This window comes from Lampetra planeri, chromosome 38, assembly GCF_965212315.1.
Source record: "Lampetra planeri chromosome 38, kcLamPlan1.2.h2, whole genome shotgun sequence".
Taxonomy (NCBI): domain Eukaryota; kingdom Metazoa; phylum Chordata; class Hyperoartia; order Petromyzontiformes; family Petromyzontidae; genus Lampetra; species Lampetra planeri.
In genome coordinates, this window is record NC_136144.1 from 2,395,836 (window position 1) to 2,412,779 (window position 16,944).

At 51.9% G+C, this 16,944-nt stretch overlaps 1 protein-coding gene across 1 annotated transcript; it reads left to right on the forward strand.

Moving 5' to 3' along the window:
* Positions 1-421: 421 nt before the first annotated feature.
* LOC144731154 (dual specificity tyrosine-phosphorylation-regulated kinase 4-like) lies at positions 422-12,191 on the forward strand. Its single transcript, XM_078612118.1, has 11 exons — positions 422-427; positions 957-1,059; positions 2,012-2,196; positions 3,810-3,946; positions 4,647-4,793; positions 6,864-7,002; positions 8,342-8,417; positions 8,802-8,974; positions 10,916-10,976; positions 11,568-11,668; positions 12,162-12,191. The coding sequence occupies exons 1-11, from the start codon at positions 422-424 to the stop codon at positions 12,189-12,191; spliced, it is 1,158 nt and encodes a 385-aa protein (XP_078468244.1).
* Positions 12,192-16,944: the final 4,753 nt, after the last annotated feature.

The window sequence follows — 16,944 nt, forward strand, 5'->3', positions numbered from 1 at the left end:
GGTGAGTGTGTGGGTCCGTGTTGTGGGTTCGTGGTGAGTGTGTGGGTCCGTGATGTGGGTTCGTGGTGAGTGTGTGGGTCCGTGTTGTGGGTTCGTGGTGAGTGTGTAGGTCCGTGTTGTGGGTTATTGGTGAGGTTGGGTCCGTGGTGCGGATGTGAGTCCATGTGAGTTTGTGGTGAGGATGTGAGTCCGTGTTGTAAGTTCGTGGTGAGGATGTGAGTCCGTGTTGTGAGTTTGTGGTGAGGATGGGGGTTCGTGGTTAGAATGGTGAGTTCCTGGTTGGGAGATGTGGGAAAGTGGTGAGGATGTGAGTCCGTGTTGTGACTCTCTACACCATCTACACCCCCCACCCACCCACAGCTTTCCACACAGAGACCTTGGGGACTGCTGCGTGAGAGAAGCCACTCTGAGTATCAACACCATGGAGGTACGCATGGGCCCCTACGCTCGATTTACAAACACCACCAGCACTCATCAACACCACCCACACTTACGAACACCACCCACACTTACGAACACCATCCTCACTTACGAACACCACCAGCACTTACTAACACTACCAGCACTTACGAACACCAATAGCACTTATGAACACCACCCATACTTTCGAACAACACCTTCACTTACGAACAACACCCTCACTTACGAACACCACCCACACTTACAAACACCACCCACACTACGAACGAGCTTCCATGAAATATATATTTGTTTAACATCGACTTACAACTCGCACTTGCGAACCGAACCGCGGAACGATCCTCCGCGAGATGTAGTGAGTGTTTGTGATGCCTGTACACTACTCTGTGGCACCACAATGGCAAGATATTAACAACCTCACTTGGTTTCCAGGAGGTCGTGGGTTCGACCCCGACCGTGATGTCTACTGTTTATTTGAAGTTTGTGTGTAGAGGAGCCTACTCCAATATTGTTTTTATGTGTGTATGTGCATGTAGACGAGCCAAGCTGGAGCAAGAAGGAGGGAGGCAGTCTCTGGCAACACGTGGAGCGCGTTGTCCGCAGCCGGCACCGGCCCTATCCGCAGTAAATCGCCTCGAGGTGAGGAACAGCAGTGAGCAAAAATGGCCACGGTGAATGGGGGGAAGTCACTACCGCCATTTTTCATGGGGGACTTCACGGTGGCCATGTTGCTTAGGGGACTTTATGGCAGTCCTGTTCCATGGGAGACTTCATTGTGGCCATTTTGCATGGGGGATGTCACGGCAGCAATGTTGCATGGGGTACATCACTACGGCCATGCTGCATGGGGGATTTCACGGTGGCCATGATGCATGGGGGTCTTTAGGGCGGCCATGTTTAATGAGGGATGTCATGCTGGTCATGCTGCATTGGGGATATCACAGCGGCCATGTTGCATGGGGGTTGTAATGGTGGCCATGTTACATGGGGGTTGTAATGGTGGCCATGTTACATGGGGGTTGTCATGGTGACCATATTGCATGGGGGATGTCACTGTGGCCATGTTGCAAGGGGGACTTGATTGCGGCCATGTTGCATGGGGGATGTCACTTGCAGCCATGTTACATGGGGGACTTTATTACGGCCATGTTGAATGAGGGATGTCCTGATGGCCATGTTGCATGGGGGATGTCATGGAAGCCATATTGCATGTGGGTTGTCATGGTGGCCATGTTGCACGAGGGATGTCATGGCAGCCATGTTACGTGGGTATACAGTATTTGGCTGCCGCTATATATTTCCACGTGATAAAGATTACAGCCACTTTGGTGGGGCCATACCTGCCAAAATAAAAATATATAGTTTAGTTTTAGTATCGGTCTCTATGGGTCGTTATGGTTCGATATGAGCATGGATCTCTTTGGGTCTATGGATCTCTGTGGGTCTCTATGGTTCGATACCAGTATGGGTTTCTGTGGGTCTGAGTGGAGTGATGAGTCTCCATGTGATGATGATTACGTCGATGACGATGTAGCTCTAGCGGGGGCCTTACTTGGCATGTAAACAAAACAGAAATAGTTAAAAGTCTAAGATGTCGTTGTTGTTGTCACGTGTGCAGCGATCCTGGATCTCTTTGGGCCTCAGCTAAGTCATCGCCAAAAGCTGGAGCTGGAGGCCATGAAACAAGTATGGTTCTTCACTGTGGACAAGGTCGGCAAACCCCGGGGCGGCAACAACAACGACAGCTACGACGACGATAACAACAACTACATCCCTGTGAGGCTCACAGAGACACCCATGGAGACCCAAAGAGACACCCACAGAGACCCACAGAGACACCCATAGAGACCCACTCCCATTGAGACCAACAGAGGCACCCAAAGAGACACCATTAAACACCCACAGAGGTTTTTGCTGGGTTAGAAGGCATGAGTATAAATGTGTAATCGTTAAACCTGCCACCACCACCAGACATAGACAGTCAGTTAGGGTTTTGTGTTACGGGTTTCTGGGGGTCTCTGTGGGTGTCTAAGGATATGTTTGGGTCTTTATTGGTCTGGGTGTCTCTGGGTCTCTGTGAAAGTGTTCAAGATATTTCGCACCGTATGTAGTAAACTTTGGCTAATCCACTCACGACGTCGGCCGTGGTGGCCAGATGTTAACTCCTTCACCTGGTATACAGGAGGTCGTGGGATCGATACCGACTCTGACGCCTGCTGTATATTTGGAGTTTGCGTCTCTATCTCTATCCCCGTGGTTGCGTGGATTTTTCTCCGGGTCCTCCGTTTTTTCTCCTTCCACATTTAGAAACAGCGTCAACACACATTAAGAGCAATTGGCTGCTTCTGCTGTACATTTCCACACGGTGATAATGATGAGGCCCCACTTCGTTGAGCAATGATTTGTGATGGCTAGGTCGCTCTTGAGAAACAAGTGCAGCTCAGTGGTGAGGCCTTTAACAGCGTAGCAATAGCCTGTAGCCTTTATGGACATAAAACACATACTTGTGGTGAACATGCAGACAAAAACATGCTCTGATAATGTATGGCATTGCCTTTGAAACTGATTGGTCTACACCGGAGAGAGCATCCTTCTTTAGGGCCTAGTCTCACTACCAGCGTCTCACTACCCAGTGTCTCACTACCCTGTGTCTCACTACCCAGTGTGTCACCACCCAGTGTCTCACTACCAGTGTCTCACAACCTGTGTCTCACTACCCAGTGTCTCACCACCAGTGTCTCACTACCCAGTGTCTCACTACCAGTGTCTCACTACCCAGTGTCTCACAACCTGTGTCTCACTACCCAGTGTCTCACTACCAGTGTCTCACTACCACTATCTCACTACCCAGAGTCTCACCACCAGTGTCTCACCACCAGTGTCTCACTACCAGTGTCTCATAACCTGTGTCTCGCCACCAGTTTGTCGCCACCAGTGTCTCACTACAAAGTGTTAGATGGATAAACGCAAAAAGGCGAACAACCCCTCCAAGTTTTAACGGCATTCGGTATTCTTGGGTCTTTCGGTAAAGTCACGTAGATAGGTTCAAATAAAATAATAAAAATAACAGGAAGTTGACCGCTTGCGTTGCGATCGAAACGTCGTAGTTGTCTGTTTTTTTTTATTTTTCTTTGAACCTATCACACGGGACTTTACCGAAAGATCCAAGAATACGAATCCCTGCAGTCACGAAAGCTTTAAGTCAAGCATTCGGCAGTTTAACGAAACATTTATACATTTCCGCGATCTAACACCCAAGCAAAAAGTAACCTCCATAGCTGATAATGGCGGTCGTGGAAGCCCCGACTACTGCTGCAACCACCGAACGTTCGACGCTCTGATTGCGACGACTCTGACTACCGGCCTCCGCCTCCTCCTCTGCCTCCTAGGTCCGCAAGGAACAGCTCCACTACCGCTATGAGGTGCAGAAGATGATCGGCGAGGGAGGCCAGGGCCTGGTGCTGCAGTGCCTCGACCACAAAACCAAAATGCTCGTGGCCGTCAAGATGCTGTCGCTGCCCTGGAGGTGAGTCAGAGGGCCTTCCGCGGTGGCCCGCGCTCTCGAAAAATAATCATCAAATGATTGGAGGCACCGCCGTGAAACTGCCACTAACTATGGACTCGCTGACAAAATACTAACTGCCGTAAAACTGCTGCTAACTATAAACTAACAAAATCTTACTGCCATAAAACTGCTGCTAACTATAAAGTAACAGAATACTAACTGCCATAACAACTTACTGCTATGAACTAACTAAAAAGAAGCACTAACTGCCGTAAAACTGCTGCTATGAACTCACAAAATAATAACGTGCTGTAAGACTACTGCTATGAACTAAAGTTAACTAACAAAATAATAACTGCTGTACAACTATTGCTAACTATGAACTAAAATACCCATAGAGACCCAACAGAAACCCGCAGAGTAACCCACAGAGTCACCCACAGAGACACCCAGACCCTTAGAGACCCACAGAGGCACCCAGACCCTTAGAGACCCACAGAGGCCCACAGAAACACCCCGACCCACAGATATTTACAGTCACCCACAGAGACCCCCACAGAGTCACCCACAGAGACACCCACAGAGTCACCCACAGAGACCCCCACAGAGACACCCACAGAGACACCCATAGAGACCCCCACAGAGACACCCACAGAGACACCCATCGAGTCACCCACAGAGTCACCGTTGATTTCGTGGCCTTCCCCCTCCCGCTGCGCAGCTCCTCGACAGCGGCCCGCCAGAGGACGGAGCTGGAGGTGGCCAATGAGCTGCAGGGCAAGGCCAGCGATGAGCGCTACGGAGTCATCCGGGTCTTGGACACGTTCCAATTCCGCGGACACAATTGCCTCGTCGTCGAGCTCTTGAAGTACGCGAACCTCCCCTTCCCACCCCCCACCCACCCACGTGCGTGTGCGTGTCCATTGCTCCGCTCGATAGTTGATTTATTTCGGAATAAATATTTATTTAACATATGATCAAGCAACTAGATTGATCGATTTATCACATTTATTAATTGAGTTTCACACGCAGGGCTTTCGCGACCAATATCATCCATAATAGAGGTATTTTTGGTTAGATTAAGTAAATATATAAATGTTGTGTCGTTAAACCCGCCACCACCCAACATAGCCAACTAGTAAGGGTTGTCATGCAAACAGAACGTGCCAATTCGTTACTAGTACATGACTATTGTGTAGTGTCGTGTAAAGTGTAGTAGTGTATAGTGTAGTGTATAGTAGTGTATAGTGTAGTAGAAAGTGTAGTGTATAGTAGTGTATAGTAGTGTATAGTGTAGTAGAAAGTGTGGTGTATAGTAGTGTATAGTAGTGTATAGTGTAGTGTATAGTAGTGTATAGTGTAGTAGAAAGTGTAGTGTATAGTAGTGTATAGTGTAGTGTATAGTGTAGTAGAAAGTGTAGTGTATAGTAGTGTAGTGTATAGTAGTGTATAGTAGTGTATTGTGTAGTGTACAGTGTAATGGAAAGTGTAGTGTATAGTAGTGTATAGTAGTGTATAGTGTCGTATAATGGTACAGCACAACAGTGTTGGAGAGCCAAGCCACAACATTTACAATCTCTGAGTATGATGTTTCGCCAGTAATTACAACTGGCTTCATCAGGCGACAGCCACATTTTGTGGAGAATTCCACCTGTTTCGTTCCTTATATAGAGGCACAGATGTGGTGATCAGGCTTCTGTGCTCTTGCGCAAAGTGGGGGGGGGGGGATTAATTTTCTAATTTGTTCCCAAATTGCTTTTTTTTAATACCTTTCATAATTAACTTATTTTTGCAGTTTATTTAATGAGTTTAAAGATAGTTAACAATTCATCAAAATGTCTCGCCTCTTTAAATCAGTTAATTTAATCGAATACGTAACTTATTTAATTACTATTTTGATAATTAATTTATGCAATAATTAATCTGACAATTTTACAATCACAATTTGTTTGGCAATCGAGTCTCCAAAGCTCTGGGAAGTCGAGCAGCACGCGTCCACGTGGCCCGCATGGGTCAAGCAGCTCAACATGGGCGAACCGCTGCGTTACCGACAATCGCAGAACACCGTGGCGACAAATCAGACGCAGGAAGTCCCCCGGGTTGCGGAAGACGCGACTCACGGAAATGCTCCCCATGAATCACACATTAATTTTTTTCATGAGAACCTACATAGAAATTAAACGGAAATGTGTGGATATGTGTGTCTGTTCGAAATGTTTTGCATACTTCCCAACATGCAAAAAACTTGAAATTTGGCACGTAGGTAGCTTCCGTACTGTACACAATGTAAAAAGTATAAAAATAGACTTTTGTATTTTTGGGGGGGGGAATAATGGATATAATCTATTGCACGGCAGTGAGCGGTGACGTCACATCTGTGGACTAAACTATTAATTTCCGTGCGAAGAACGGGTACACCTGCTAGTAAAATATATTAATAATACGATATTAATAGGTGAATAATGAAAAAATTCGAATTAACAATAATATGCCAATTAAATGACGGAAAAAATGATAAGATAAGGAAATTATAATGAAATAATACGAATATATTGCTAATTAAAATTATAATACAAATTTATATTAAGAAATATTTATAATAAAATAATAATAAATAGAATACATTTATTGTTAAATTGTGATATGATAGTAATAAAATGATAGTAATGAAATAATAAAAGGGAATAACATAACCATGGTGAAATTATAATAAAATCATAATGAAGTTATTATCACAAAATATTCAGTTCCTTTGGCGCTAGTGCGGCGCGGCGAGGCCGCGGATGAATACCGCGGAGCGACGAGGCGTTTCATGACCCCTCTCCCCCCAAAACTAACCAAGTGGCACAAGTCGGTTTGGGGTCCGGGTCGTGGGTCGCCGAGCGGACGTCATCGGAACGGGAAAGGGGTTTTAACGTCGTCGTCGTTGTCGTGCCAGGAAGAGCCTCTACGACGTCATGAGCAAAGGGAGCATCGGGCGAATCTACGTGAGGAGGTTGAGGGAGCACACCAGGGCCATCCTCGACTTCCTGTTGTACGCCAAGGGGCGGGGCATCGTCCACGCGGACATCAAGCCGGTGAGCGGAGCGGGCGCGGTGGTCACGCCCTCTCATCGGGGCGCTCGGTTAGCTGGCGCGGAGGCAGGCCGGCCACGGTTGATCGCGGGGTCGATGCGCTGGCTCGTCAATCTACTGTGACTCTGCCACCTCCTCCTTCCAGATAGAGTTAGCAGGTTGACGGTAGGCAGCTGTGGCTAGGATATGTTAACTACCTCGCCTGGTATACAGGGGGTCGTGGGTTCGATCCCGACCCTGACGCCTGCTGTATATTTGGAGTTTGCGTATCTCTCGCTCCCCGTGGTGGTCACGTGGATTTTCCTCCAAGCCCTCCGGGTTTTCCCTCTACGTTCAGAATCAACATGACCACGCGTTTAGAGTATTTGACCGCTGCTGTAACCTTTCCGCATGATGATGTTGATATCGGCCCACGTTGTTGAGCTATCGTTTGTGATGGCCAGGGAGCTTCTGACAAAACAGCTGCACAGCAGCTCAGAGTGGGGCCTTACACCTAGTAAAGTAAAACATAGATTAGTTTTAGTCTGTGTCTCTCGAAGTCTGTGTGGGTCTCTGAGTATGGGTCTCTCTATGTCTGTGTGGGTCTCTATGAGTATGGATCTCTGTTGGTCTTTGTGGGTCTCTATGAGTATGGGTCTCTGTGGGTCTGTATGAGTCTCTATGAGTATGGGTCTCTGTGGGTCTGTGTGAGTCTTTTTGAGTATGGGTCTCTGTTGGTATTTGTGGGTCTCTATGAGTATGTGTCTCTATGAGTATGTGGGTCTCTATGTCTGTGTGGGTCTCTGAGTATGGGTCTCTGTGGGTCTGTATGGGTCTCTATGAGTATGTGGGTCTCTATGAGTATGTGGGTCTCTATGTCTGTGTGGGTCTCTGAGTATGGGTCTCTGTGGGTCTGTATGGGTCTCTATGAGTATGGGTCTCTATGGGCTTGTTGAAACACGTGTCTAGAGTGTTTGTCTGCTGCTATATATGTCCACGCAATTATGATGATGATGCTGATGATGCTGATGATGATGATGCTGATGATGATGCTGATGATGATGCTGATGATGATGATGCTGACGATGATATCAGCCCCTTGGTTGAGCTGCTGTCATTACGTGATGGCCGGGTCGTTTCCGATAAAAGACCTACACAGCAGCTCAGCGGGGCCTTACACCCTGGTAGTAAAATACAACTTTGAACGGGTCTCAGGTACGTCGCCCGTGTCGCAAGTCGGGGGGGGAGGCTGCCCGTGTGGTTGTCAATACGTCACTTTGCGTGATCGACCCACTGCTGGCTCGACACTCTCGCCGTAACCTCAGAGCATGGAATTCCTTCTCTGTCTCTCCCCTTTGTCCAGGACAACATTCTGCTCACCGCGACCGGCAAAGTGAGGGTCACCGACTTCGGGTGCAGCTTTTACCTGAAGCATAAAAGTGAGTGGCCTTGCGTGCATGCGTGGAGTTTTTTTTTGGGGGGGGGGATTAGATGGCGTCAATTTAAACGCAGCCGGCCGGCGAGGTTCAGCGTCACGTATACAGGACGCGCCAATTCGCCACTTGCACAGCACTAACCGGTGTGCTGGAAATGTAAACCCACTACGATGTTTACAATTCGAGCATTTACAGCTGAGCATCATCATAAGGCAGGCAGCCAGAGTACGCGGTCCAACCCAATAACTCGCCACCGCCATGAAATATCGGTCGCAGAAGCCGACTACGCGTTTAGCCGACAAAAAAAAAAACCTGTTCCCCCCACGTCGCTGTTGACGGAGGGACTACTTCATATTCATCGTCGTTGTTGTTGTTGTTGCTGTGCAGCCAAAAACGTGGGTGGGACGTTGCCCTACATGGCCCCGGAGCTGCTGCTGGGCTACGATGTCACCTCCGCTGTGGACATGTGGGGCCTGGGCTGTACCTTGGCCGAAATGGCCACCGGCAAGGTGCTCTTCGATTCACCTGCCATCGAAGAACACCTGCCCTGCTGCATTGAGGTACGGGCGGTGGGTGGGTGGGCACGGTGGGTATAGTGGGTGGGTATGGTGGGTGGGCGGGCAGGTGTCTATGGGTATGGGTCTCTGTGGGTCTGCACAGAGACCCATACTCATAGAGACCCATACAGACCCACAGAAACCCATACTCATAGAGTTTGATTCCCTCTCACGGCCCCAAACACCAGAGAGGAATATCTGAACTGGTCCAGGGCCTCTCATAGGTCGACTAAGCCTCAAGCGAGTACAGTAGAACATCTGGTCACGACCATAATTCGTTCTATAACTTTGGTCACAACCCGATTTGGTCGTGACTCGAACCTAATTTCCCCATTGGATTGTATGTAAATACGATTAATCCGTTCAAGACTCCTACGAATTGTACATAAATATTGTTTTTTAAAGATTTTTAAGCACAAAAATAGTTAATAATGCCATAGAATTCACAGTGTAATAGTAAACTAAATGTAAAAACATTGAATAACACTGAGAAAACCTTGAACAACAGGGAAAACTAACATTGCTGCGTCAAGGTTTAGAATCGTTCAACAAGATGATTGTTTCGTCTGCTACATCAGTCGGTCGATTCTGAGAGAGAGAGAGAGAATATTCGCACAAGAAATTAATGTTTCTATTGAAAGTAAGTTAACAGTAATATTTGCGTACAGTATTGTTTGTGGAAGCATTCACCGTAATATCGTATGAACGTTTACTTCACCGCATCATCGTATGAATGATGTGAGAAGACATTAACAGGTTCTTACGTGAGCGATTTACGTACTCAGCGCTTTCGCTCTCTAAATTACGGCTTGAATTATGGGGGGGGGGTATGACTACACTCACAAAATTAATATCTTACTAGGAATTTTATATGACAATAGTTACATACATAACTGTTACGCTTTGTGTAATTCAACAAAAAATGGCGCGGAAGGGGAAATCGGCCGTGGCCGTGTTTGATCGCCACCCGAGTATGTGTTCGTTACCAGATTCAAAAATGTTGTGGATTTTTTGGTCGGAACCCGATTTGGTCGTGGTCAGAAGCGTTCGTGACCAGAGGTTCTACTGTACCTGGTGTAGCAGTGTGTAGTAAACATTTCCACTGGGGGAGACAAAGGTGGCTGGGCGTGGCGCTAGGCACCCACCCCCTCGTGTGCCGTTCCGGCCTTCATAGGTGCTGCTCGCTGCTAACAACACTTGCCCCAGCAATGAGATGAGACTAATAAGGAGAGGGGGGGATTGTTGTCTTGGTGTAATGCGGGCGAAAGCGACCTTCCGGATGTGACGTCACGAGGAGGCGGAGCCAGGTGACGTGGGTGAAAGGTAGGGGGTCCTTAAGCGGGTAAACCGGAAGGAGAAGGCAGTCGGGGTGTGAATGGAAAGGTGTGGGGCCACGCGGGCGTACGAGCCGAGGGGGCACCGTCAGAAGCGGGAGCCAACCCTGGGAACAGTAGGGAGCTACTGGGAGGTGTAAAGCTGCAGACAGAGATAGGCAGTAAGGCTGTGTGTGAGGGGCAGCGAGGTGGCTGCCAAGAGTCGCAGGAGTAACGAGAAGGCGAGACAGCACGAGGCTGTCAGAGCTGCAGCAGGAACAGCCAAGGGAGCTGTGTGAGAGTACAGCAGCGGAGCTGCTGTGGGGCTGCAAGAGCGACAAGAACAGCAGCGGGGCTGCTGATGTGGACTGGAGTGACATCGGAACCAGCACAGAGAGAATAAGAGAGACAGCCGTGTGGGAACGCAGTACGGACCGAATAAAGGACACTGAGCCAGAGATCGTGGTCAAGTCTTTTATTACATTTGTACACAGTTCCGGCCTCCACAGGCGCTGCCTCCGCCACGACTCACCGCTGACATGCAGTATTTGCCCCAATGGGCCCGCTGAGGCGACACCGGCTGTAACCCCCCCCCCCTCCTCCTTTTGTCTTCGTCCGAATCCATGCACAGATCCTGGGCATGCCCCCGAAAAAGATGGTGGACGACGCCCCAAAAAGGATACTTTTCTTTGGTGAGTCGAGGGGCTCGGGCAGGCTGGCGCAAGCGACGTAACCCATTCCGTTTTGTTAGGTGGGGTGGCAGTGAGGCTCTTATAGGGTTATTTTGTGGGGGGGGGCTGGGGGCGGCTCTGATTATCTTGGGGGTGGTGGGTGGGGTGCGGTTTTGGGCTCTCAGTAGCAGGCGTTCGGAAGCATAGGTGGGTGGGTGAGTGAGCGGGTGGGTGGGTAGGTGAGTGGGTGGGTGAGTGGGTGGGTAAGTGGGTGGGTGAGTGAGTAGGTGGGTGAGTGAGTGGTTGGGAAGGTGAGTAGGTAGGTGAGTGAGTGGGTGGGTGAGTAGGTAGGTGAGTGAGTGGGTGGGTGGGTGAGTGAGTGGGTAGGTGGGTAAGTGCGTATGTGGGTGAGTGGGTCGGTGTGAGGGTAGGTGGGTAAGTGGGCAGGTGAGTGGTTGGATGGGTGTGTAGGGTGGTTAGGTAGGTTGGTTTGTAGTATGTAGGTGGTTCGGTGAGTGGGTATGTAGGTGGATAGGTAGGTGGGTAGGTAAGTGGATGAGCAGGTATGTGGGCGACGTGGTGTTTGGTGACTCTGCGTGCGTCTCTCTGCAGACTCTGAGGTCCTCCCCAAAAACCTGTCCAAGCAGCGGCCACCAGGAAGCCTCCCCCTGCACCGCGCGCTGCAGGGCCACCACCCTCAGCTGGTGGACTTCGTCAGCCGCTGCCTGCAGTACGAACAACACTCACCCCTCGCTCACCCCCACTCACTCACCCCCACTCACCACCCCATACCTGTCAACACCTTATCAGTGCCCTACCTTACAACAGACCCAACTCAGATATTGTCGGTTACTCCGTGCCCCTTATAAATCTTAACGTTCATCCTGCAAAGTCCCATCACAAGGGACAAACACAAACAAATAGACACAAATTATTATTTGTACCCAGATTTGAAACGGCTGCACTCCGTACGGATCTGAAAACTCAATTTCCGTGTACAAGAATATGGAATAATCCGTACGGGTTGACAGCTCTGCCACCCACTCACTACCCACCACCACTCCCTCCCACCATCTCCATCCCCCCCCTCTCCCCACTCTTCCCCCACCTCCCACCCTGTCAAATCATCTCACCATGCCCTTCTCACCACGTGTAAGTCTCCCCCCCACCCCTCCCCTGCCTCCCTCCCCGTGCGTCTCCCAACAGATGGGATCCGAATCTCCGGATGACGCCTGAGCAGGCGCTGGCTCACAGCTGGCTCCAAACCACCACCACGCGGGCCACCACCAGCAGGGCCACCACCAGTAGGGCCACCCCCACCACCACCCAGGCCACCACCACCACCGCCAGCGAGGCCACCTCCACTACCATCCGGGCTACCACCACCACCGCCACCATCCGGGCCACCACCACCACCCGGGCCATCCCCACCACCGCCACCATCCGGGCCATCCCCACCACCGCCACCATCCGGGCCATCCCCACCTCCACTACCATCCGGGCTACCACCACCACCGCCACCATCCGGGCCATCCCCACCAACACCACCATCCGGGCCACCACCACCACCATCCGGGCCACCACCACCCGGGCCATCCCCACCACCACCACCATCCGGGCCACCACCACCACCATCTTGGTCCCCACCCCCACCCGGGCCACCACCACCAGCTGGGCCACCCCCACCACCGCCACCACCACTCCCATCATCTACAATCGGCCCATCAACTGGGCCACCACCACCATCCGGGCCACCACCACCAGCTGGGCCGACACCACCAGCTGGGCCACCACCACCATCAGCAGCAGCGGCGGTGGCACCACTCCTGTCCAAGGCTCTGCAGCTGCTCAGCCGCGGTGAGCCTCTCTCTGTGTACCTCGCCTGGTACGCAGGAGGTAGTGGGGTCGATCCTGATGAGATGTTAACTACCTCGCCTGGTATGCAGGAGGTTGTGGTTTCGATCCCGACCCTGATGAATGTTAACTACCTCGCCTGGTACGCAGGAGGTTGTGGGTTCGATACTGATGAGATGTTAACCACCTCGCCTGGTACACAGGAGGTTGTGGATTCGATCCTGATGAGATGATAACTACCTCGCCTGGTAAACAGGAGGTCGTGGGCTCGATCCCAACCCTGACGATGCCTGTGCTGCTGTATATTTGCATTTTGCGTTTCTGTCCCCGTGGTGGTCACCGCGTGGATTCTTCTCAGGGTCCTGCAGATTTTCCCCTCCACGTTTAGAATCGGCGTCACGCACTTCGAGTAATTGACTGCCGCTATGAATGTCCACGCGATGAAGATGATGATGATGTTATCAGCCCACTTGATTCGGCTATCAGCTGAGATGGCCAAGTGGCTTCTGGTCTATGTGGGTCTATAGGTCACTGTGGGTCTATGGGTCTCTGTGGGTCTGATGATGACGATGATGATAACGATGATCATGACGACGATGATGATGATGACGATGACGATGACGACGATGACGACGACGATGGTGATGACGACGACGATGATAACGATGTTGATGATGATGACGACGATGATGATGACGATGTTGATGATGATGACGATGATGATGATGACGATGATGATGATGACGATGATGCGCTGCTGTGGTGCTGCTGCCTCTCTCTCCACAGAGCGGAGCCGGAGGAGAAGCTCCTATCGCCATCGTCGTCATCGCCATCGTCGTCATCGTCGCTCACCCAGACCTTTGGAGAGAGGACGGAGGTGGTGGAGGTGGTGGAGACGCAGGAGGAGGATGACGACAACGAGGAGGAGGATAAAGAGGAGAAGGAGGAAGAGGAGGAGGAGGGGGAGCGAGGGGTCCTGGCGCGTGTGGGCAGGGCGCTCCGCTCACTCCGCTCGCTGCTCAGCCGCCTGCTGCTCTGTGGTGGGCGGCCCACGGCAGAGTAGCGGAGTGGACCCACACTCACCACCCACACTCACCACACTCCCCACCCACACTCCCCACCCACACTCACCACCCACACTCACCACACTCCCCACCCACACTCCCCACCCACACTCACCACTCACACTCACCACCCACACTCACCACACTCCCCACCCACACTCACCTGCCACACTCACCTGCCACACTCACCACCCACACTCACCACCCACACTCACCACCCACACTCACCACCCACACTCTCCACACTCCCCACCCACACTCACCACCCATACTCACCACCCACACTCACCACACTCACCACCCACACTCACCACCCACACTCACCACATTCACTCACCACTCACACTCACCACCCACACTCACCACACTCCCCACCCACACTCACCACCCACACTCACCACTCCCCACCCATACTCCCCACCTACACTCACCACCCACACTCACCACACTCCCCACCCACATTCACCACCCATACTCACCACCCACATTCACCACCCACACTCACCACACTCACCACCCACACTCACCTGCCACACTCACTACCCACACTCACCACCCACACTCACCACCCACACTCAACACACCTCACTCACCACCCACACTCACCACACTCACCACCCACACTCACCACACTCACTCACCACCCATACTCACCACCCACACTCACCACCCACACTCACCACACTCACTAACCACCCACACTCACCACACTCACCACCCACACTCACCACACTCACTCACCACCCACACTCACCACCCATACTCACCACACTCACTCACTACACCACACTCACCACACACACCACCTACACTCACCACCCACACTCAAAACTCACACTCATCACCCACACTCACCACACTCACTCAACTCATTCACCACCCACACTCACCACACTCACTCACCACCCACACTCACCACACTATACTCACCACCCACACTCACCACACTCACCACCCACACTCACCACACAACACTACCACCCACACTCACCACCCACACTCACCACCCACACTCACCACACCACACTCACCAAACTCACTCACCACCCACACTCACCACCCACACTCACCAGTCACACTCACCACCCACACTCGCCACCCACACTCACCACCCACACTCACCAGCCACACTCACCACACTCACTCAACACCCACACTCACCACCCAAACTGACCACATTCACCACCCACACTCACCACCCACACTCACCACCCACACTCACCACCCACACTCACCACCCACACTCTCCACACTCCCCACCCACACTCATCTCCCACACTCACCACCCACACTCATCACACTCCCCACCCACACTTACCACCCACACTCACCACCCATACTCACCATCCACACTCACCACACTCACCACCCACACTCACCACCCACACTCACCACATTCACTCACCACTCACACTCACCACCCACACTCACCACACTCCCCACCCACACTCACCACCCACACTCACCACTCACCACTCCCCACCCATACTCCCCACCTACACTCACCACCCACACTCACCACACTCCCCACCCACATTCACCACCCATACTCACCACCCACACTCACCACCCACACTCACCACACTCACCACCCACACTCACCTGCCACACTCACTACCCACACTCACCACCCACACTCACCACCCACACTCACCACACCTCACTCACCACCCACACTCACCACACTCACCACCCACACTCACCACACTCACTCACCACCCATACTCACCACCCACACTCACCACCCACACTCACCACACTCACTAACCACCCACACACACCACACTCACCACCCACACTCACCACACTCACTCACCACCCACACTCACCACCCATACTCACCACACTCACTCACTACACCACACTCACCACACACACCACCTACACTCACCACCCACACTCAAAACTCACACTCATCACCCACACTCACCACACTCACTCAACTCATTCACCACCCACACTCACCACACTCACTCACCACCCACACTCACCACACTATACTCACCACCCACACTCACCACACTCACCACCCACACTCACCTGCCACACTCACTACCCACACTCACCACCCACACTCACCACCCATACTCACCACCCACACTCACCACCCACACTCACCACACTCACTAACCACCCACACACACCACACTCACCACCCACACTCACCACACTCACTCACCACCCACACTCACCACCCATACTCACCACACTCACTCACTACACCACACTCACCACACACACCACCTACACTCACCACCCACACTCAAAACTCACACTCATCACCCACACTCACCACACTCACTCAACTCATTCACCACCCACACTCACCACACTCACTCACCACCCACACTCACCACACTATACTCACCACCCACACTCACCACACTCACCACCCACACTCACCACACAACACTACCACCCACACTCACCACCCACACTCACCACCCACACTCACTACACTCACTCACCACACTCACCACCCACACTCATTACACTCACCACCCACACTCACCACACCACACTCACCAAACTCACTCACCACCCACACTCACCACCCACACTCACCAGTCACACTCACCACCCACACTCGCCACCCACACTCACCACCCACACTCACCAGCCACACTCACCACCCACACACACCACCCACACTCACCATCCACACTCACAACCCGCAATCACCACCCACACTCACCAGCCACACTCACCACACACACCACACCACACTCACCACCCACACTCACCACCCACACTCACCACCCACACTTACCACACTCACTCAACACACTCATCACCCACACTCACCACAATTCACCACCCACACTCACCACACCACACTCACCACCCACACTCACCAGCCACACTCACCACCCACACTCACCACCCACACTCACCACCCACACTCACCACACTCACCACCCACACTCACTACACCACACTACCACCCACACTCACCACCCACACTCACCACCCACACTCATCACACTCACCACCCACACTCACCACCCACACTCACCATCCACACTCACCACACTCACCACCCATACTCACCACCCACACTCACCACCCAC

What these genes read in the sequence shown, in the direction of transcription:
- LOC144731154 (XM_078612118.1), top strand. An exon ending in ATGCTGTCGCTGCCCTGGAG is followed by an intron (nt 3,947 to 4,646) that starts GTGAGTCAGAGG and finishes CCCGCTGCGCAG; the next exon opens with CTCCTCGACAGCGGCCCGCC. An exon ending in TCCACGCGGACATCAAGCCG is followed by an intron (nt 7,003 to 8,341) that starts GTGAGCGGAGCG and finishes CCCTTTGTCCAG; the next exon opens with GACAACATTCTGCTCACCGC.